The following is a 21,137-nucleotide window of genomic DNA, read 5'->3' on the forward strand; positions in this document are numbered from 1 at the left end:
CAATTTGTTTTGCTCCAAACTGCGAATAGATTTTCTTTTTGTGTGCATCATCTTGAACTCAACCCAAATGATGTTATGCTAACTAAATTACAAAAAGAATGCGTTTAAAAGACAACCTATGAAAGAGTTGCCCAGTTTCCCGACAAATCCATTCGATGCTGAAACAAAAGAAATGGAACAAAAGCACATCCCACAACTCAATCACCTATCCCCCGTATCCCAACCCATCAAACCATTTCGAGCACCTGAGATTGAGCGAGCGAGTCTGGCTTGATTCCATGGGAGGATCGCTTGTGCTTAGATACATAAAGAACCAAGGCTGCAAGCAGAATTCCAAGAAAATCTGCGACGACATCTTTATCCGACGCGCCGGAAGAGTGAAAGAAGCCGAGTTCGTCAGCGAACTCCTTGGCAACGCCGGCGAAAGAAGATACCACGGATCCGACCCATATGCTGCGGCGGCGGACGAATGCACAGCGGGTCTGGGCGGCGATAAGGGAGGAAATAATGGAGATGAAGAAGCAGAAAAGGACATGGTATACTTTGTCTACGGCCAACCAATCATCGCCGTTTCCCATAAACGTCCAATTTAGAATCTCTATCCCGACAAGGAAGCGGGATCAGTATAGAAAGAATTAAAAGATTGGCCGTTTTATTTTTTATTTTTTTAAAAAAAATAATATGTGAACAGGCCAAAGTGAGCATCCCTAATTCTTTAAAAAAAAAATAGGACTCTTTGACGTGATTTTACTAATTTTTATCTGTGTGATGATCAGCTCTATTTATATTCACAATAAAAAATAATAATCTTAGTATAAAAATAATATTTTTTCATGAAAGACTCAAATAAGATATTTGTCTCACTAAATACGACTTGTGAGACCATCTCACACAAGTTTTTGTCAAAAATAAAATTAGAAGCTTTATTTAGTTAATCGATCTTAGACAACTGAACTTAAATTATATTGATTTAAAATTTAATAATATAATTAATCGTGTTGATACATATGATTGAATCTCTCAAATGCAAATACTTTGGTTTAAGATTTTTAAATGACATAAATTTGGAAATTTATTAAAATATTGATTCAACAACAAAAAGAAGCCGTGGTCTGAGACACCATAAAATTTTTTTTATATATAAATATTTTACAGAAAAGGTGTTGTATATTTTTAAAAAATGTAAATATAACTCCTCAAATTAAATATGTTTTTTTGGAAGGATAAATATGTTTTGTATTGCATGTAATTAGTTAATTCCCTTGTCAAGTCATTTTAACAATATAAAATTGTTCTGACGTTTGTAGACAATGGCTTGCATACGTGTTGTGATTTTGTAAATCAATTCATGCGTTTGTGCGGGAACTATACATTCAATATAGATCGAACCAATATTGGTCTGTCTACAATCACTCACAGTCTCAATAAATCACATCACTTGCATAATGGATGAATTTCGTCCGGTCTCCGAATAATATAATGCATAAAATTTTGAACCAGAACCAATCAATCCTAAATCAATATCTCATGCTCTATAAAATTCCTCGGAGAAATCCTAGACATGTAAACCTCGTCTCCATTCCATGATAATAAGGGTGGCAGCGCAGTGAATAAGCGCCGCGGCGACCACGAAAACATGGAATATCTGATGGCTGTGACCTACAATATCAAATGCACCAGGCTTCCATCTTTCTGGTATCCTAGTAACATAAAATACTGCCCCCAGACCGTACAATGTCCCCATAGCTATCTCATATCCGAGGGATGCAATTACCTGCGGATGATCCCAGTGCAACAGCACTCCGTGTGTCGCTGGAATCACCCCTGAGAACCCCATGCACAAAAACAGAGCCGCCCTGAAACCCCGATAATCACCACTTGACAGAGACGGGGCGAGAAGCGTTGTGACTACTAGAATACCGATCAATGCAATTGAGGATAGGTATAAGAAGCGCCAGTAGGGGTGGTCTAAGAAGGTGTAGTATAAGGGGGCGAAGAATGAGCCCACTATCATGAGGGAGATTCCGGCGTAGTCTAGGCGCCAGAAGAAGTAGTAGAAACGTCGGGAGTGGCAGGAGAAGAGGTGGGAAGTAGAGCTAAAAATTAAGCAGACCATCGCTCCACCCAAGAAAACAAACCACGGCCACAAGGGAATGGATCTTGCTCCCAAGAGTGGTGACTTTGAAAAGTGTCTTGCGTGAGTATCCTGTAGATTGGAAAGAGATCATATTGCACTTTATTTTAAGGGGCTGAGTTCTTAAAAGGATTGAACTCATTTCCCCATGGAAGAAGCCCAACTATATGTGCAAGGAGAATAAAATGTGGAATCAAGTACACTTCAAATATGCATATAACAAAGAGAAAATTATGGAAGCACGTTTCAAATAAGCATACAACAAATTAATGCGTATCAGAACACATGCTAGCCCAATAACACCAAACTCCAAACTATCGACAAGGTTTGAGTTGGAGACCCCTTGCATAGAAAAATCCATCTACCCAATAGTATAGGGGAAAAACAAGGGAAAAAAAAAAGAACATGCCCTATGCATGTTGACTGTTGTGCTAGAAAATATCGATAAAAATTTTCATTCCCCTACTACGAAGTCAATATCCTGACTTCACGCGGGTGAAGCTTCACCTTTAAAAATCTAGAAGTTTGTTCACATTATAAACATGCTATAACAAACTATTCATGGCATAGGTTGGCTGTCTGTTGGTCGAAACTTTGAAAAAGGTTGAAGAATTGTTAATCTAAAGGTTCGAATTCCAGATCATTAAATCCATGCAGATGGGGATAAGGTAATTGATGATAAACCACATAATTAAGACCAACTAAAGGTGCTGAATTTTCTGGCCGTATATAAGAGTTTATTTTGATATCTTGAAAATCAAATTTTTTATTTTAATTGTGGAGCAGGCTCAACACGGGGGGATTCATCGTCTCCGTAAAATTATATATATATATTATATATATATATATATATATATATATATATATATATTGAATTATAAATTTTCGAACAATTTTAAATTCAAAAAGATGTCCCTTAAACTTCATCACCTATCAAAAAAATAGTAAAAAAGTTATGGCAAAAACTTATGTGAGATGGTCTCACGGGTCGTATTTGTGATACGGATCTCTTATTTGAGTCACTCATAAAAAATATTATTTTTTATACTAAGAGTATTACTTATGAAGTAAATATGGGTAGAATTGATCCGTCTCACATATTATGATCCGTGAGACGGGACCCACTCAAAATTTATATATAAATTTGTCAAATCCTAATTTCGACTCTACAAGTTCATTAATCGTCCTTTAAATATATTTTACACCGAAATCGTTCAAATTCTGAGTCAACTCTGGGCATCTTTATTTAAATAATCCGAGCTTTCTATCATATACGGGGAAACTAAATCATACTGATATGTCAGAAGTCGAAAAATGTCAAGTTTTCGTGCTTTATGGATCATGACTCACCAAGATAAGATTTCTTTTGTTGATTTGTTCGCCCTGATAATTTGTTTATTGAAGAAAAACGTTAAAGAATGCCGACTCTTATTTTTCAATTGAAAACACTTTGCAAATTGCAAAACTGGTATTGTTTGGTTTTATTTTTAATGTATTTTAAAAAAAATATCTTATAAGAGATCGTGTTCATTATGCAACGTACTTTTATTTGTATTTTTAATATGAAATAGTACAAATTATTTAGTCTAGTTTATATTACTTCGGAGGATGAGTATTTTAAAATTTTACATTAAATATAACATAATATATAATAGAATATTTTTTACAAGTGATGAAAAGTTGAGTTATAAATAAAAACTGTGTTACAAGCTGTGAAATTTGTTTAAAAAAAAATTAGAGTAAGTCTCTTGTGAGACGGTCTCACGAATATTTATATGTGAGACGGTCAACTCCACTAATATTCACTATAAAAAGTAATATTTTTTCATGAATGACTCGAATAAGAGATCTATCTCACAACATACGACAAATGAAACCGTCTCACAAAAAATTTTACCAAATAAATATTAAAGCAAACTGATAATATTTAATGGCAAAAACTTTTGTGAGACGGTCTCACGGGTATTATTTGTGAGACGGATCTCTTATTTGGGTCACCCATGAAAAAGTATAACTTTTTATGCAAAGAGTATTACTTTTTATTGTGAATATGGGTAGGATTGACCCGTCTCACAGTCACATGAGACTCACTCATATTTAATTTGTTATCTAAGTTGGAGAATGGTTCTATGAGAGAGAAAAACCGAATAAGGACAGTATCTCTGTTGACAGCAAGATGTTTGTGGGAAGACAGCTGAGTTACGTGCATCGGTGAATGCCTGGGTAAGAAACGCCTAAAATTCGTGTTTTATTTTTATTATTTTCTAGTAATTTACTTCATACTCGGAGTTCATGTGCTCTAATGATCATCTAATTTCCACCACCAGCAAATACTATTTATGAGATTATAATATTTGAGACTTTTTAATACATGATAATTAAAAGTGTTTTAATAAATTGAAATTTAAAAAAATGCAATTATCTGGTATTAGAGGAGATGAGTTTTTTCAAGAACAGGGAGGATTAATTGTGATTTCAGAAAGAAGACTGCCAAAAACCTAAAAGAGCAAAAGAATTGGACCGAGTGTGCAAATTATAAAATTAACACTAACCGAAAAGAAAGCATCGGAGCTGCTGGATTGGTTCGTCGTTGTCGTCTTCAACCATCCATCATTTCCCTCCCTGTCAATCCCAATTTTCAGTAAAAAAATATGGACAAACTGCAGATGATTTGAAGTGAGGAAGCTCGAAATGACGAAAATATGAAAGGATTTCAGAAAATTACCAAAATAATTTCGCCGTGAAATTCTCCATGGTCATCTCCTCCGTCAAGCTCACCGCAGATAACCAAGCAAATATAAAGAATCCAACCAAATGTCTGAAAGGAATTCGATCTCATCAAATTCAACCACTGAATGGAAGACAAGAATACAAACACATAAGCAAAAGTCCTCTTACGTCCAAATGTTGAGAGTTTCATTATGCAACGAGAAAACGCTGAGGAAGACATCTTTCAGAGGCCATTCGCATCTGTAATAGTCTCTAATGAATTCGTTATCCTTCAGATACTCCGGCAACGCCTCGTATTTCTCCAGCCTAGACGGATTCTTCTTCTCCTCCTCACAATCCTCTCCGTTCGCCGCCGCTCGAGGCGTCGACATCTCGGGGGGGCATTTCGAACCTCTCCTCCTCATTTGATCTTCGGTTGATATGTGTATATGTGTACTATGAAGGATGATAATTCGCGGGAAAATGAAATCGGCAGTCTCAGTCACCGAAGAAATTTCCACCGGGGAACTCTGAAGTGTTTGCTTTTCACCGGCGACCGTGAATCTGCGCTAGCTTGTATGGCTCCCAGAGAATTTATACTATTAACAAATGGCATTTACCGTTAATATGCGTAAGGGAAATTATCGTGTGTGGTCGAGATCACCATATCACCTTTTTCCCATTGTACGTTTGACTAAAGTCAAGAGGAAGCTGAACTATTCGACTGTGCATCTTTTCCCTCCAGCTCGGAAATGGTTGGCGTAGAAATTCAATTTTGGCGGAGGGCATTTATGTAAGTTCAACATTTTGTGAAAATTGTGTCTCCGTGTATTTATAATTTTTTAATTTTAATTTTCATATATCGTGGTTGTTTTTTATGCAATGCAATTGGAAAATTTTCTTGTTTAATCTAATCTATCTAAAATATTTTGGACTTATCACTAACCCAAATGATCATTTACTACACGACAAAAACATGTGTGAGACGGTCTCACGGGTCGTATTTGTGAGACGAATCTCTTTTTTGGGTCATCTATGAAAAATTTTATTTTTTATGCTAAGAGTATTATTTTTTATTGTGAATATTGATAGGATTGATCCTGTCGCACGAATCTATCTCACAAGAGACATACTCTTATTACATAGATGGTTTTTGATTCAACAAGAATTTTAGTACACATATCTTCAAATGTGAAAATATAATTTGTTCCCACTCGAGTTTATCGACGAGAGTTATCTTAGTTAATCTAATGTTGTTAAAAAAATCGACTTGATAAACATAGTATTGATATTGGTAAGCTGTCACGACTCTTATGAGATTAGTTAAGACTAAGATTATTTGTGTTTCAAAGAAAAAAAAACATTTTTTTTATATTAATAATACGAAAATGTTAAGATTTAGATGTAGGACTCACTATTTTTCAATTTTTTTTATCATTCAATGTTTTTTCACTCCCAATCAATCACAAAGATTCTACTTTAACTTTCCACATTCTTCTTAAATAATGATGTTATTGTCATATTCTCACATTTTCTTACTTTGACTTATTTCAAGAATCATCCCACCAAAAAATATTAAAGTTTTATTCTTTTGAGAGAAAAAAAAAATCATGTTGGATTTAGTGGGGGTTTTTTTTTTTTTTTTGACAAGTTGTTTGTTTAGTTTGGATTCTAAAATTCATAAGGAGTTGTAATTACAGCAACATTTGTCCTTATCATGAATCGTTTAGACGTGTACTTATAAAGTTCTCCATTGTCGTCTCACACGACCACATAGACACAATCCCTTTACGATCAACATCGTGAGAAAATTGATTGTTTTCAAGACTTGTGAATTTAGGAAAATGAAAAGGATTTCCAAGATTTTGTTAACCCAATCACACCTAGATACCTCACATGTGATGTCGAAGTTGGACAAGGAATCAAAGGACAATAAAGTGTCGATTGCTCCATCCTTTTTGGGTTGGTAAGAATAATTTCTCCAAGAAATTTGTTCACCAAACTTTATATCGAATTCGCAATAAACCCGAGTGATTTAAACATTTTGATTAATATAATTACTGAATTATATTGTAAACATATGCATGCTATTCGTTTTTTGTTTTAAATTATGGAGTGAATGGAGAAATATAAGGAAATTATAATATAATTTTTTTAAAAAAAATTATTAAAGAAAAAATAAAACACTTTCTATGTATTGAAGTGTATTGATAAACTTGGTTAATTTACTTAAACTTTAAGACAATCACCACTCTATCCTCGTATATGTTAGATTGTTAATTAGACGGTGTGGTTTGCTTTAATCTTCTAGATTATTATATGTCCAATGGACATATTTGAAATCAACAAAATTCAGATTCATATGTAGTAACACTACAAATCACAAGTTTCTTAACCATGAAATTATATAAACTCAATCTTGTCCTAGATGAAATAAGAAGAAGAAGACACTCGATATTAATGTTTTCCAGATTTATCTATCTTTACTTAATTTTTGATATTTTATTTTAACAAATACCATCTATGCTAAATTATCCCAAATTATAGAACTCCATCGCAAATAAATTCTAGATAGAAACCCTTTTTCAAAATTTTCAATAAATAAATTACTTTAAAAAATAATGAAAAAAAATTTAATCAATAAATATAAGATGGTAAATTATTATTTTATCATTTTTAATAATTAGTAAATATAAATAAATTACTTTAAAAAATAATGAAAAAAAATTTAATCAATAAATATAAGATGGTAAATTATTATTTTATCATTTTTAATAATTAGTAAATATAAATAAAATATATGAAATATAATAAATTTATATTCAATCAACATACAAATTTTTGACCGAATTATGATGATAAAGTAGCCTTACTGATGCATTCTTGTCAAATTGTACGACTCATTAGTTTCACGTTTTCTGAGATGTCAATTGATGGACTCATCTAGTCGATCGGATATCATCCCAAGGAGTGGGTTTCATGTGAGATCGTATCACGGATTATAATCCATGATACGGGTCAATCCGACCCATATTGACAATAAAAACTAATACTCTTAGTATAAAAAGTAACATTTTTTCATGAGTGATCCAAATAAGAGACTCGTCTCACAAATACGACCCGTGAGATCGTCTCACACAAATTTTTGTCCATCCCAAGATGGGCTGTGATAGGTTGGTTATTGAAGTGTGACCTGTAGAAATATGTTGAAGCAAATGTCAAGCCAAATCTTGTGTATTATTATGTTACATAGTTGCTAATGATTTACAAATTAATTCATCATCATATATAAATCAAGGTAAACATTTATATGAGACAGTCTCACGGGTCGTATTTTGTGAGATGGATATCTTATTTGGATCATCAATGAAAAAATATTAATTTTTATGCTAATAGTATTATTTTTTATTGTAAATATCGATATGGTTGACTCGTCTCACAGATAAAGATTCGTTAGACCGTCTCACAAGAGATCTACTCAAAAACTAAAAACTAAACGTATCTTATCAAGTTTGATCTCCCTCAAAGATGTGGCATACCTCCATACTCACATGCATGAAAGTTTCGTGTACGATACTGATGAGTTCAAATTATGTTCACGTTTTATAAATCTTTTGTTTTTACTGTTATATTTGTACTTCATTGTTCGACATTAATGTTGTCTTAATCTGATAAATTATTTGCATGCCTTTACATTTAAATCAAAATAACATCAAAATATTGAACGCTAAGAAAAATTGACAATAAATATAATTTAATTTATTCTAGCAATCTTGGGTGAAGAATTTAGATTCTGATTAAATTATAATAGTAATATTATGAATTGCTATGTAGAAGTAAATTTATTAATTCTAGAATAGTCTATTATTCAGAAGTTCATTCTATTTGAAAATGTATTTATATTGATAAATTTCAAATCTACTCATATGTTATAAATCTTACAATGTATAATTTGATTATATCGAGCATGTGACAAGCATAACATGTACGAATATGCACATGTGGCACAGTTTTTACTCGTTAGTTGAACTTAAATTTATAATAAGCATTCCGATCCTTTATTTTTCTTCATCTGGCAAATTATTCAATTTATAAATTTGGTCTAACTTTAATTTTTCACGTTATTCTAATAATTGAATAATAATCTCCAAATCTACGAGTTGACCCGATTACCCGACCCTATACTCGAGGCCCATTTCGAAGTTACAAAAGCCCACCGATTCCTCATCTTCGATTCCGTCTCAAATCTCAGTCACCATAAACCTTGAGCCCCGTTCTTCGGTTTCCCAAACGGCCGAACTCTCATTTCTGCGCCTCCATTGGGTACGTATATTTTGTTGTGAATTCTTGATAATTTGATCAAACGATGGCTTTGATGATTTGTTACATTGTTGTTCTTTTCAACAAGAAATGACGACTTCGATTTCCTTGGATTTCTGATAAACGAAGAGAATAAGTGAGATTGGGAGAACAATAACCAGAAAATATTTATTTATTTTATCTGTAAGTATATTGAAATCACAAATAAAAAAGTTTGATGATTTAAATTTTATCTTATGTTCAAGTATTCAAACCACACATAATAATGAATTATATATCTCTCTATAATCCTATCAACACCATCATCCTTACGGATATAAACTATTACGATAGCGTGTAGTTGTAGATATAAATTGTTGTGTTTTATGTGTTATTGATGTATACTTGCATTCTATTCCAAATCTTGATTGGAAGGGACTCTTCAGCTATTGGAATTTTCGGTGTTGGTGGATTTTTTTGTTTTTGTTTTTTTTTTCATCACATTAAGCATGCCACAAGTACTAAGTAAATCTCTTTTTACTGTTTTCAGGTTAAGATTGTCTTTCATTGAAATGGGTTTTGCAAGAGGGTTAAAATGTCCTGTTGAATTTATGTATAAGAGACTGAATAGACCAGTGACTTGTGGCGATTTGTATTCCACTTCTATAGCACACAGAGGAAGTTATTTTATGCCTTGTGAAAATCATACTTCAACCTTTTTCCATCATTCCAACCCAACCAATCATTTTGGGATCTACTTTAATCGAAATTACTCATCCGAAGTATCTGCATCAGAACAAAAGAATCTCATAAAGCAGTTGAGGGAGAAAACAAGCGCTCCCATTAAGGAAGTCAAATCCGCTCTTGTTACTTGCAACTGGGATGTTGGCAAGTTCACAAATTTCCTTCTGCTTACCTTCTAATTTTAGATTTTCGGTTCACAGTTTATTGACTTAATAATTATCCGTGTTGGATTATTACAGAAGCTGCACAGAAGGATTTGCGAAAAAGAGGGGTTGTTCTTGCATCAAAGAAGTTTTCTCGAACTGCTGCTGAAGGTTTGCTTGCTCTCGCACAGGACGAAAGGAAAGCTGTGGTTGTTGAACTCAACTGTGAAACGGATTTTGTTGCTAGGAATGAGATTTTTCAATACTTGGTCAGCGTGACATTTCTACCCGGCCTTAATGGCCTTTCCATTTTCGTTACTATTTATTACTTAGAAAATGGTATATTGGTTTAGTTACTTTTTATAAGTTCATTTTGCTTATCATTTCTTTCATGATTTATCCTTTGTTATTTATCTATTTTCCTGCAAATGTGTTTGTGTAGGCCTTGTCTTTGGCAAAGTCTGCTTTGTTGCTTGATGGTTCTAATCAGTCTTCTGTAGCTGTTCCTGTTGAAACATGCTATCTAGAGGTGATGATCTTTATCTTTCGTTTCTAGGCAAAGATCTATTATTGTTGTTTTAGTAGATAATCATTGCCTCCAGAATGTCCATTGTGTTGACCATCCTAAGTGTTCATCCTATCCAAGTTTGCAAATGATACTTATGAAATTGTTCTTGCTGTGATCTTTTGATTTGGCTGTAGTGATAGGACTTGCATTTGTTTCTCGTGCCTCGTTATAGTTTAAGTGAAGTTCCTTGTGTCTGTAATGCATTTGTTATATAGGGTTTGAAACTGAATATGGATCACCCCAAGTTAAGTGGAGAGATAATTGCTCACAGTGCAGTTACAGAGGTGGCTGCAATGATGGGGGAGAATGTCAAACTTGGTGGTGGTTATACAATATCTTCACCTTTGCATGGTGTCCTTTCCACATATCTTCACACAAGTCCCCAACCAGGTAGCAAGGAATTTCTAAATTTCACTAGCATGTCTATTTTGCACGTGTCTTTTCATACACAAAACATAATTACATGCATATTTTCAAAATCTATTAATTGCATTTTTTTATAATTTATAAAATTTGTACTTATATTCCTGGCCCATAATTGGATATGCAGGAATTGGGCGAATTGCCGGGATTTTATCTCTTGAAGTAGAGGATGAGAATGTTCCACTGAGTGCTGTCGAGCGTGTTGGATCAGAATTAGCAATGCACGTGGTTGCTGCGAAACCTTTGTTTCTAACAAAGGAAGATGTTTCTTCTGATGCATTAGAAAATGAAAGTGAGGTTCTGAGGTCGCAGGTACTTGCTGGATGTTTCTATGTTTATTGTGTGTTTACAGTTCTTAAAATCTAAAATTTGAACTGTGTTTGCATCTATGAGAACTTGTGAAGCCTAGGTCGTAGTTACTTGCCGGATGTTTCTATGTTTATTGTCTGTTTGCAGTTAATAAAATCTAAAATTTGAACTATGTATGCATCTATTGAAACTTGTGAGGCCTGCATCTTTCATATTTTGGAGCCTATGGCTTCTTGATCTATGTAAAATGCTCAATAGATGTTTGAGGTGCACTACTTCACAAGCTCATCCTTTTTCTTCCAAGATACTTTATAGGCCGGAGTTATTTTTCACATACATATTAGAAGTGTATTATATGGAGTAATTTCTAGTTCCAGTTGGTCATCTAATGGAGTCATACTGTTGAATGTAGAAGGAATTGGTTGATTATTATGTTTATCCTGTGACATTATTGTTTCTATATTGTTTCACTTAATTTATTGCTTTGTTCTTAGATACTTAAATAAGCTTTTGGATATGGTTAAATCTGCGTGGAGTTCATTCATAAACATGGTGATATGTTTTGTTATATCTTTTACCTATGTTGCATTAATCACTTCGTGTGAGATATAAGCTAACTACTTGCCGCTACCTTTTTCAGGCAGAGAGTACAGGGAAGTCTCAGATGGCCATTGATAAAATGGTTGAAGGCCGTCTAAGAAAGTATTTCGAGGAAGTGGTTCTTTTGGAGCAAAAATTCATTGTAGATGACACCGTCCACATAAAGGTTTGAGTCATTAGATGTGAATTTTTCTCACTTCCTTCGCTTTGGCTTTTAGCTTGTGTCTCAATCTATTGGTTTGGTATAATCAGAAAATTGTTATAGAAAAATGTCTACATAAAATCTTAGCTGGAAAGAAATAATTCTTTAGCCATGCAAGCATTTGAATCTGAAATCTCACGGTGAAGCTGTATTCTCGCTGATGTTGTATGCATTTACAAGATCTGCAGAACTTGCATAAATGACGTAGTGATCTCGGTGTTAACAAAATATTGCTATTTTTCTTCGAGTTCAAACATAATCTTAGGTGTTCCAGATCAAGTTCATACCTAGTGATTTTGAATCAAACAATCATGATCAAGTTATTCCGAAGTATTCTTGTTTAATTGGTGCCTCTACCATATTTGTTGAATCTAGCTATTTTTGTCAAAATTTCCCATAATGAGTTATGAACATATTTAATTGGTGTGACACCCCACTTCCTCCAGACACTTCTGAACAATTTATCAAAGGAAGTGGGATCCACTGTGAAAATTGGGAACTTTCTCAGGTTGGAAGTTGGAGAACTTAAAAGGTAATTTCTGTCAAACATTTCTTTATATCAATTTTTTTCTGCTTTTATAAATTTCAATTTTCTGATGTTATCCTAGCATACTTTATTTGCACTCTTTACAGGCTTCATACTTCCAAGGGAGCACAATCTCTTGCTCAGGCTGCTTAAAACTAGGTAACTTGGCTCATCTTCCGAATAAAATTAGAATGGGGTTGCAAATAACGGAGATAATTGTTTAGCCAATGAACGTGATGTGCTTTTTGCCTGCAGGTTACTAAGAACATGTAAACAAGGCCTCCATGTTTTTGAGTGAACGGTATTGGAGCAATATTTAGTTGTATTATTTGTTACGTTGCTCGACCGCGAGGATTGGAATTTAATGAAGATGAGAAGCAGAAGTACAATAACATTACCCTCGCCCTCTCTTCGATTTTTTTACTTGCGACTATTTTGAGCTCAAGCTTTCTTGTGGAATTCTTTTTTTCATGCTCTAGCTTTTCCTGGAAGCTGACTTGTTGGCCCTCCATCGTGAGGTTTTCCTGAATAATTATGCGATAATCATTTTCTCTCACTGCTTTAATTATGTTGGCATTTCTCGAATGCCGTTGGTTGCTGAAATGTAATGCTATCCAAGGCATTTTGAGCCATTTGTTTTGTGCTCGTATATTGCGTTGTATTAATGGAAAATTAATCTTCGAAGCAAAATTTCTTGATCCTGTTGCTAACTTCTTGATGAAATTCCTTATTGTGATCGTGTGCGCTTTCGCTGTGTTCTCTGCATGATTTGCCGAATATGGCAGGCATTATTTCTTGGCGTTTCTATGGATGGTATGAAGAATTCAATGGATACAAAGTACTACTACAAAATTTATGTTATTTATTGTTTTCTAGATTTATTTTGAGAAAAACTGTTTTTTTTTTTTTAATATGGTGAATAAATAGTGTCTTTAATGTATTTCAAGTAAAATGCAAAAAATCAAATGCACAAATCTATAAATAGCAGGGTTTTTTAAAGATGGTATCACAGAACGTGTCAATTTCGTCCATATTTATAATAATAAGTAATATTTTTAACATAAAAAATAATATGTTTTTATGGATGATTCAAATAATATATTTGTCTCACAAAATTGAAACGTGAGACCGTTTCATTAATTTGTTTTGTGATTTATAAATATGAATAATTATCTTAATTTTTCAGATTCGCAACTCTATTTTTTTTTGTTACAAGAGAGGGGGTCACCCATCATTAAACGATTAGTGTACTGTAATTCTTCTCGAATAATCTATTCACATCTTGTCTTCTTCAATGATTTCATCTATGCCTGCTGGAGGAGTCCGAATAGTTTTGTATCCTCATTGGTATTTTAGTGCTTCCAAAGCCAAATAATCGGCTGTCCTATTTTGTTCCTTATAGATATGGTTGATCATGACTTCCCAATATCTATTCAAGAGAATCATACATGTAGAGATTAAATTAAGAATAGACCAACAAGGAATTTCTTCTTTTTTTCAGCCACTTCACAACTTTTTCTGAATCGATTCCAAGTAAGATCATCTTGTATCCCCGAGTTCCATGCTAATTCCAACCCTTGAGTAGGTCTCATGTGAGACCGTCTCACGGATCTCAATCTGTGAGACGGATCAACCCTGCCCATATTCACAGTAAAAAGTAATACTCTTAGCATAAAAAGTAATACTTTTTTCATGTATTATCCAAATAAAGATCCGTCTCACAAAATACGACCCGTGAGATCGTCTCTCACAAGTTTTTGCCCCAACCCTTTACAGACCGCCCAAAGCTCTGCCTCCTCAATTGAACACCAATCAATGTTGTGTGTGAAGTCAAAAATCCAGTCCCCAAGTTCAGTCTCTCAAAATTCATCCTCCACCCGCTTTTCGAGCTTTGTGGTCACAACTTCCATCAACATTGAGTGATTTCCATCCTAAAGGTGGGAGTGTCGATCTCACTATGCAGGTTTTTTGAAGAAAAAATTGCTTTGATTTCTATGAATTGGTTCTTGACTGAGTCCACTTTGGTACTTACATCAATTTTCTTGTCATCAAACACCAATTTGTTTTGCCAATACCAAATTCCCCATAGTGTAATAGTAAAGATTCTGTTCCAATCTATTGCCATTTTATTGTTTCTTTCCGTGTCCTGGTTTTCTCGCAGCCACTCATCAAAGCTGAGGTTCGAGTTCTGTTGAAAGGTACTAATGGGAAGAAGTCTAATCCAGACTCTTCTTGCTTCCTTACACTTATGAAAAATATGGCCCCACATCTTTCAGACAGTTTTGACACTGAAAGCATAACCAATTGGTAGTAAATCCCCTTTTAACTCTCTCGGTATTAATCATTATCTTTCCATGTCGGACTTATCATATGCTTTCTCAAGATCAATCTTGATGACCATAAAACCTTTACCACCTGATTTTTTCCTCATAGAGTGAAGCACCTCTTGATTCACAACTCTATTAAAACACAAACAAATAACAATAATAACTCAAGAATTTGAATGCAACTGGCCAGGAATATCGTTTATAAATTTTTCAACCATTTCACATAACCCCTAATTTTATAGTAAATATAGTAAGAGGAGTGTTTTACAACTATATCAGACTGATTGGTTTGATAGAAAATAATTCTGTCCAAACAAAGTCTAATAACCGTTTTACGATCAAACATATCAGAACTGGTCAGACCAATCATGAACATATGAACTAGTTAAAAACCGATCCGACCGGTTCTTTTTTTTAATTTTTTATTTAAAATTTTATATTCCTTCAAAAAAATTATTTCTTCTATTTAAAATTTTAATTATATATATATGATTATTTGGGTTTTGAATTTTATTTAAAATAATATTATTACTTATTTCAATTTATAAAATATAGATATAATTTTATTTGATTAGATGAATGTTGTATAGATTTTAAAATTTAATTAAATAAATATTTTTTATTTTGCAACTGAATAATTTGTTTTAACTAAAAAAAATATCGGTTTATTTAGTTTTTCTATGGGCCGACTAACCATCAAAATGTATCATTAATTAAGTTATGAATTTAAGCTTTGATTGTTTTATTGTTAAAAATTAAATAAATAATGTGCAAAGCGTTGTTTATTATATGTTAATTAATTAATTCTCATAAATAATTATTTATTTTGTAACTTTTTATTTTTCCCAGTGAGTGCCTCTTCATCTCGTCGGCCCAAACCAGTGACGCGCAGTATACCATTTTTTTTTCTACGTTTCGTCGATCGCATCCCAATGGCTGAGGTAAATCCCTAATTGACGATAATTTGTTTTCAATCCTTGAATTTTTTTTTTATGATTTTTCCTTCATTAATGGCGTTGATTTTTTTCATTTCCTGCTATTGATGCAAGCAAATGCTCAAACAAATCTAGTGATTGTGTCATGAAAACGCGCATTGTATATTTTTTTTGTGGTATTTTCATCTATGAGGCTGGATTATTCTGGTCCTTTAATTGATTTTGAGTGAATTGATGAGCTCCCCCACTGCCATTTCATGTGGTTCTTGATCGTTTAATTTTTGGGTTGGGTGTTTGTTTATTCATGCTTGAATTGGGTTAAATGGCTTTGTGATATTCTTTACCCTATTTGAAATTTTTTCTTGGGTTTCAGAACGATGTATCCCATTCTTTTCAGCAAAAAATTAACGCAGGATGTCCCAAGTAACCTGTAGATTACCTGATAATTTTATAGGTCTCGTGTGTAATTCATTTTAACCCCATATACGAGTTACATAATCTAACGATATTGATGACCTTCACCTGGTGTATTTAACCAAGCTTGCACGCATCTAAGTGATTTTGTTTGGAATTTTCTTTCACAGATTGAAATTAAAACCGCGCCTGCTGATTTTCGGTTCCCCACTACCAACCAAACCCGGCATTGTTTCACCCGTTACATTGAATTTCACAGGTTAAGCAAGTCCTTTTTATAATTTGAGTTTGACGATGATTTTGTGGCTGTTGAGCTTGATAGTTGATGCATAACAATGTCTTACCAAACTGATTGATGGTGTAAAATGCTTGCACCGACTAGTTGAAAGCTGGCTTTAGTTTAGTGATGAGTAAAGCTTAAGATGTGTTCTAATCTTTATTATTGTCATTGGAAGATCCTTGTTTATTTGTGGCCTATTTGGTTATATTTCATCAGTTACCAGGTCTAATTTTTTAGAAGCATGCCCTTTTGGTTTGATTTTAGTTACCACAATTATCATACTTTAATAAGTGCTATTAGGGATCTTATATCAATGTGTATTATGTGTTTTCAAGGAGATGGAGAATTTGAAATATCTGGTTTAATTTGAGAATCTTTCGAATAGATGTTTAAACTAAAGGAAACATATATTTTGTGTTGATAGCTCTTATTACCTATATGATTTGCATCAATATCTTTACCCGATCAGAGCTTGGGTTTGCTTCAAAAATAACAAGCAAGAGAGAGAGAGGGTTTAGATTGGGCTTGTAATTTTTTTCTCATTACATGTCCCAGACGAAATTATAAGGAATTATTTATGTGTAACATAGAACAATACTACTGAATGCTTTTAATACTCAATTGGTCTTTGAAATGACCGCTGATTCAGAGTTTTTAGTGGGTCTTAGGTTTTGAGACTTGGATAGAGTCCCTGAGTTTTATTTCTGGCTGCAAATTTTGGTTGACGAAGATGTTACTGATGTTTACAGTGGAAGTTGAATGTGGACTTTACACATTATTTTTTTTATTTCTGGGCATTGTGTTTGAATGAAGGTTTGATTTATTAACTTGCAATCTCTTGGTTTTAATCCAACATTTTGAAAATGTAAATGTTCTATTAAAATGAAAACCAGTGATTTTCAAATTCTCAAGTTACTGTAAGAAATCTCTCTTATATTTTTATAAGAAATTTGTATGTATACATTCAGCTAGCAGTTAAAATTGAGGATTCAAATGTACAATCAAGTCTATCAGTTGAAACATGTATAGATGAACAACTTTCAGCTTTATTATCAGGTATTTCACATGATCATTTATGTTTTCAGGTGCGTGGCTGCTAAGGGCGACGAATCTGGTGGTTGTGATAAATTTGCCAAGTACTATCGTTCGCTTTGCCCTGGAGAATGGGTGTGTTGATGTTCTTCTCTGCCATTCATGGCCCGCTTTTAGTGCACACTGGTTTGGTAGAATGATTCGATGTACTTGATTTGAGATGATTGTGGCTTATTCTTATACTCCTTCTAACTCTCAACTTGAGTTGAAGTATCTCTCTTCATTTAGCCAAGATTACTTCATCAGAAACTCAATCTAGTCTCTTATCGTTAGTTTTAAGCAACCCAATAATTCATTTCAGCCCTGATAATCTGTAATTGCCATTGACTGTCTCACAAACCACTGACATCAAAGTCATGAGATTACTTTACCTAACATATATGATTGCATTATTGCAAGTAACTTCTACTGCATTTTTCCTCGGTAGTTTTTCTACTTATCTTTATTTTTCCGGATGATCTGATAAAAGTTTTGTATGAAGCGTTGGATTTTTCTCTTTTTTACAGGTTGAGAAATGGAATGAGCAGAGGGAGAATGGAACCTTCCCAGGGCCTCTCTAATTCAGTACCCCATCAACAGAGTTTCAGGGCTCTGGTGCTTGGTTTCAATTTACCTTATTTGAACATAATAATTTGAGGTTCTTATTGCATAATTAACGCATTCTTGCAAATGTCTTAATTATAATGCTTTGGTTTGCACATAAAACAAGCAGCCCAAAGTATGAGTTCTTTTTCATTGAACTCTGTTTTCTTTTTTCTTTCACCACCAAGGTTGAAGTACCTTATTTGTTGTGCTGCTCCATTTATGTCAACAATGAATGATCATTTAATCTCTATAACATGGGTGTCGATCTTTCATTCAATCAACATCTTGATAATGCCGTGGTGTATTGTCTTTTATTTATATTTTCGATAAATATTTTTATATTTTAAAAACAAACATATCCCAACAGTTTTATGATTATTTCCCAAGTTCTAAGTGAACCTCATGTTTCTTTATATGATACATTATTTCATATTCTACCGTTCCCCATTTTCAAAAAAATTATTGTATTTTGTTTTAATTCAATCTATTATAATTTTAAATTTTAAAATAACGACATACTATTTGAAAAGCTTATATTTCGATATATTCAGAGCGAATATTTTATAAGCCAAAGACTACTTAAATTTACATGTATAAATAGTTGAAGAATTTCAGAGCTGAAAACTGAAAATTATACTCGAGCGAACAGTAATTCAAGCTTCTCAATGTCAAAACATCATTTTATCGATGTGTGCAATTTGAAACCAATACTTGACTCCTCTAAATTAAAAATGTAGAAAGCTTCAAAATTTGTATAGAACGAAGATATGCAATACAGGATGTGTTTGGTTGAGTGGATTAAATAAGGATAGATTAATAGTCCAATATTTATCGTTAAAATTTTAAGTTGTTTTAATAATCATTTTGACTCGGTTTAAGATCCAATTTTATTAATCAAATAGTTATCCATAAAATTGGATCTTAAACCGGGTCAAAATGATTATTAAAACAACTTAAAATTTTAACGATAAATATTGAACTATTAATCTATCCTTATTTAATCCACTCAACCAAACACATCCACAGAGTTAGAAAATTTGTTTGATATTTGTGGTTTGTTGACTTTGGTTGGCAATATAAGGACTTATGGATCTTCGAATTTATTTGGTTATTGTGTTAATATTAAAGGAATACACATTACTTCCTTCAGAGAAGGTTCTTAATTGCAGCACACATATTTCTTTTCCTTTTTTTAATTTCTCTCCATACACAATATATTACATCTCAAGCAGAGAAAAGTTTAGTAATATTTATGCATCATTCCTTATGTGCCGTCAATTTTAATACAGGACGACAATAAAATTGCAATTGTGGGATGTGGAGTTAGTGCTTCAGGTCTCATTACATCCAGTGGTCCGTCGAGTAATGGCTCCGGGAACCACATGTAAAAAATATATACAAATCAAGTCAATAAACTATTTAAAAACTGAAACTATCTAACGACATTTGGTGTGGTCGAAATTCGGTGATCTTTTATCTAGTACAATCAAAATATCATCGTTAATCGTGAAATGCTTTATTTATTGATGGATACTTCTATTTAAGTTTGTAGAAGTAGCCCATTTATATTCTTGAAGTATCCAATGCCATGAGTGTGTGGCCATTTTAGAAGTATCATGTAATATAGTTTTCAGTTGAACAATTGAGGACGCCATTGATTCAAAGTGTGTAGAATACCCATCTTGTGTACCATGTCTTTAGTTGATGACATATCTCAAACTTTTGTCAAGCCTTTCTAACAATGTGACACCATAACATCGATAATATCTTTGATTTGCATTTATCTTCACATGTCTCCCCTACTGAAACAAGCAATTTCATTGCCAAGCATCGATAATATCTGGTAATAATCTGAAAAGCAAATTTTGCGTGGATTACAGGTATGCTTCAACTTATGCAAGAAACTCCTTGAAGACGGCAACTATATGAGCCCTTGCACATCTCCAGTCATCTGTCTCCACATTTTGGAGAATGTTTATGCCAGAATTCGCGAGTTTGGCCAACAAAAGAGCACCTCAGCATCATCATAATCTGGGATATGTTGATTTTTTATGTTTTTATTTGAGTTGAATTGTGTTTTGCTCAGGTATTGCTGTACATTGTTGCTTATGAACCAAGTGTCTTTTATGTTCAACATGTATCGACGATTTTTATATGAAATGAGTTCTATATTTTCCTCACATTTCCTTTATAATTAATTGTCACGAGGCTATATATTCAAGGTAATGTACCAAGCACGTGAAAAGCCCCGCATTTATTAAGGTATATACACCAAATATTGGGATACTCGTAGATGATTTACGTAGTCCAAACTGGTTGTCATAAGCTTTCTCAGGCATGTGCCATTTAAAATGCTAGTATTTTGATTTCAATTCTCCTTGTGTTGATTGCATATTTGCAAAAGAGGATAAGCCTACAAAATTCGTTATTAAAATATGGATTAATATAAATTTTTTTGTGATATGTATAACTAGAAAAACTTCAACTTGTAATATAATAAATAATAGTCAAGCTCTCGATTTTTGACTTGATTGGTGTGCGTATATCTTTTGATCAGCTCTCATCCCCACCGAGATATGGCTCAAAACTTGATCTCGAGTTACTTATTTTATTCGTATATTTATTATCGTTTTATAAAATCAAAGTTATTTCAAAACTTATGATGAACGCCTCGATAATATATTGAAAGAATCCCATATAATTACTTCGACAATTTTTCTCGAGATTTTTTCTCTCAATTGAATAGGACAATATGACACCAAACAACAATAAGGGGACCAGATCTTGATTTGATTTGAAAATTGATCTATTAGTGTAATTTAATTTATCAAAGTTTATAATTGTTCC

At 33.2% G+C, this 21,137-nt stretch overlaps 4 protein-coding genes across 5 annotated transcripts; 2 read left to right on the top strand and 2 right to left on the bottom strand.

Moving 5' to 3' along the window:
- Positions 1-99: 99 nt before the first annotated feature.
- On the bottom strand, positions 100-654 carry LOC140826012 (uncharacterized). Its single transcript, XM_073188090.1, has one exon. The coding sequence runs from the start codon at positions 576-578 to the stop codon at positions 228-230; it is 351 nt and encodes a 116-aa protein (XP_073044191.1). The 5' UTR covers positions 579-654; the 3' UTR covers positions 100-227.
- Positions 655-1,419: 765 nt separating this feature from the next.
- LOC140826014 (heptahelical transmembrane protein 3-like) lies at positions 1,420-5,595 on the bottom strand. The gene is made up of 4 exons (XM_073188093.1): positions 5,033-5,595; positions 4,860-4,952; positions 4,687-4,756; positions 1,420-2,206 (listed from the first exon to the last, which is right to left on the bottom strand). Exons 1-4 carry the CDS (start codon positions 5,266-5,268, stop codon positions 1,556-1,558), a joined length of 1,050 nt encoding a protein of 349 aa, XP_073044194.1. The 5' UTR covers positions 5,269-5,595; the 3' UTR covers positions 1,420-1,555.
- A 3,427-nt stretch (positions 5,596-9,022) lies between these two features.
- Positions 9,023-13,350, top strand: LOC140826013 (elongation factor Ts, mitochondrial). 2 transcript variants are annotated; one of them, XM_073188091.1, is made up of 10 exons: positions 9,023-9,166; positions 9,693-10,030; positions 10,126-10,298; positions 10,472-10,558; positions 10,813-10,987; positions 11,148-11,332; positions 11,970-12,095; positions 12,578-12,663; positions 12,765-12,816; positions 12,913-13,350. In XM_073188091.1, exons 2-9 carry the CDS (start codon positions 9,715-9,717, stop codon positions 12,808-12,810), a joined length of 1,194 nt encoding a protein of 397 aa, XP_073044192.1. In that variant the 5' UTR covers positions 9,023-9,166; positions 9,693-9,714; the 3' UTR covers positions 12,811-12,816; positions 12,913-13,350. The 2 variants fall into 2 exon arrangements, with proteins under 2 accessions (XP_073044192.1, XP_073044193.1); XM_073188092.1 differs by having other exon boundaries at positions 9,059-9,179; positions 9,699-10,030.
- A 2,463-nt stretch (positions 13,351-15,813) lies between these two features.
- On the top strand, positions 15,814-18,562 carry LOC140826015 (cytochrome c oxidase subunit 6b-2). Its single transcript, XM_073188094.1, has 4 exons — positions 15,814-15,925; positions 16,504-16,592; positions 17,699-17,780; positions 18,212-18,562. Exons 1-4 carry the CDS (start codon positions 15,917-15,919, stop codon positions 18,263-18,265), a joined length of 234 nt encoding a protein of 77 aa, XP_073044195.1. The 5' UTR covers positions 15,814-15,916; the 3' UTR covers positions 18,266-18,562.
- Positions 18,563-21,137: the final 2,575 nt, after the last annotated feature.

Source organism: Primulina eburnea, chromosome 3, assembly GCF_022965805.1.
Source record: "Primulina eburnea isolate SZY01 chromosome 3, ASM2296580v1, whole genome shotgun sequence".
Taxonomy (NCBI): Eukaryota; Viridiplantae; Streptophyta; class Magnoliopsida; order Lamiales; family Gesneriaceae; genus Primulina; species Primulina eburnea.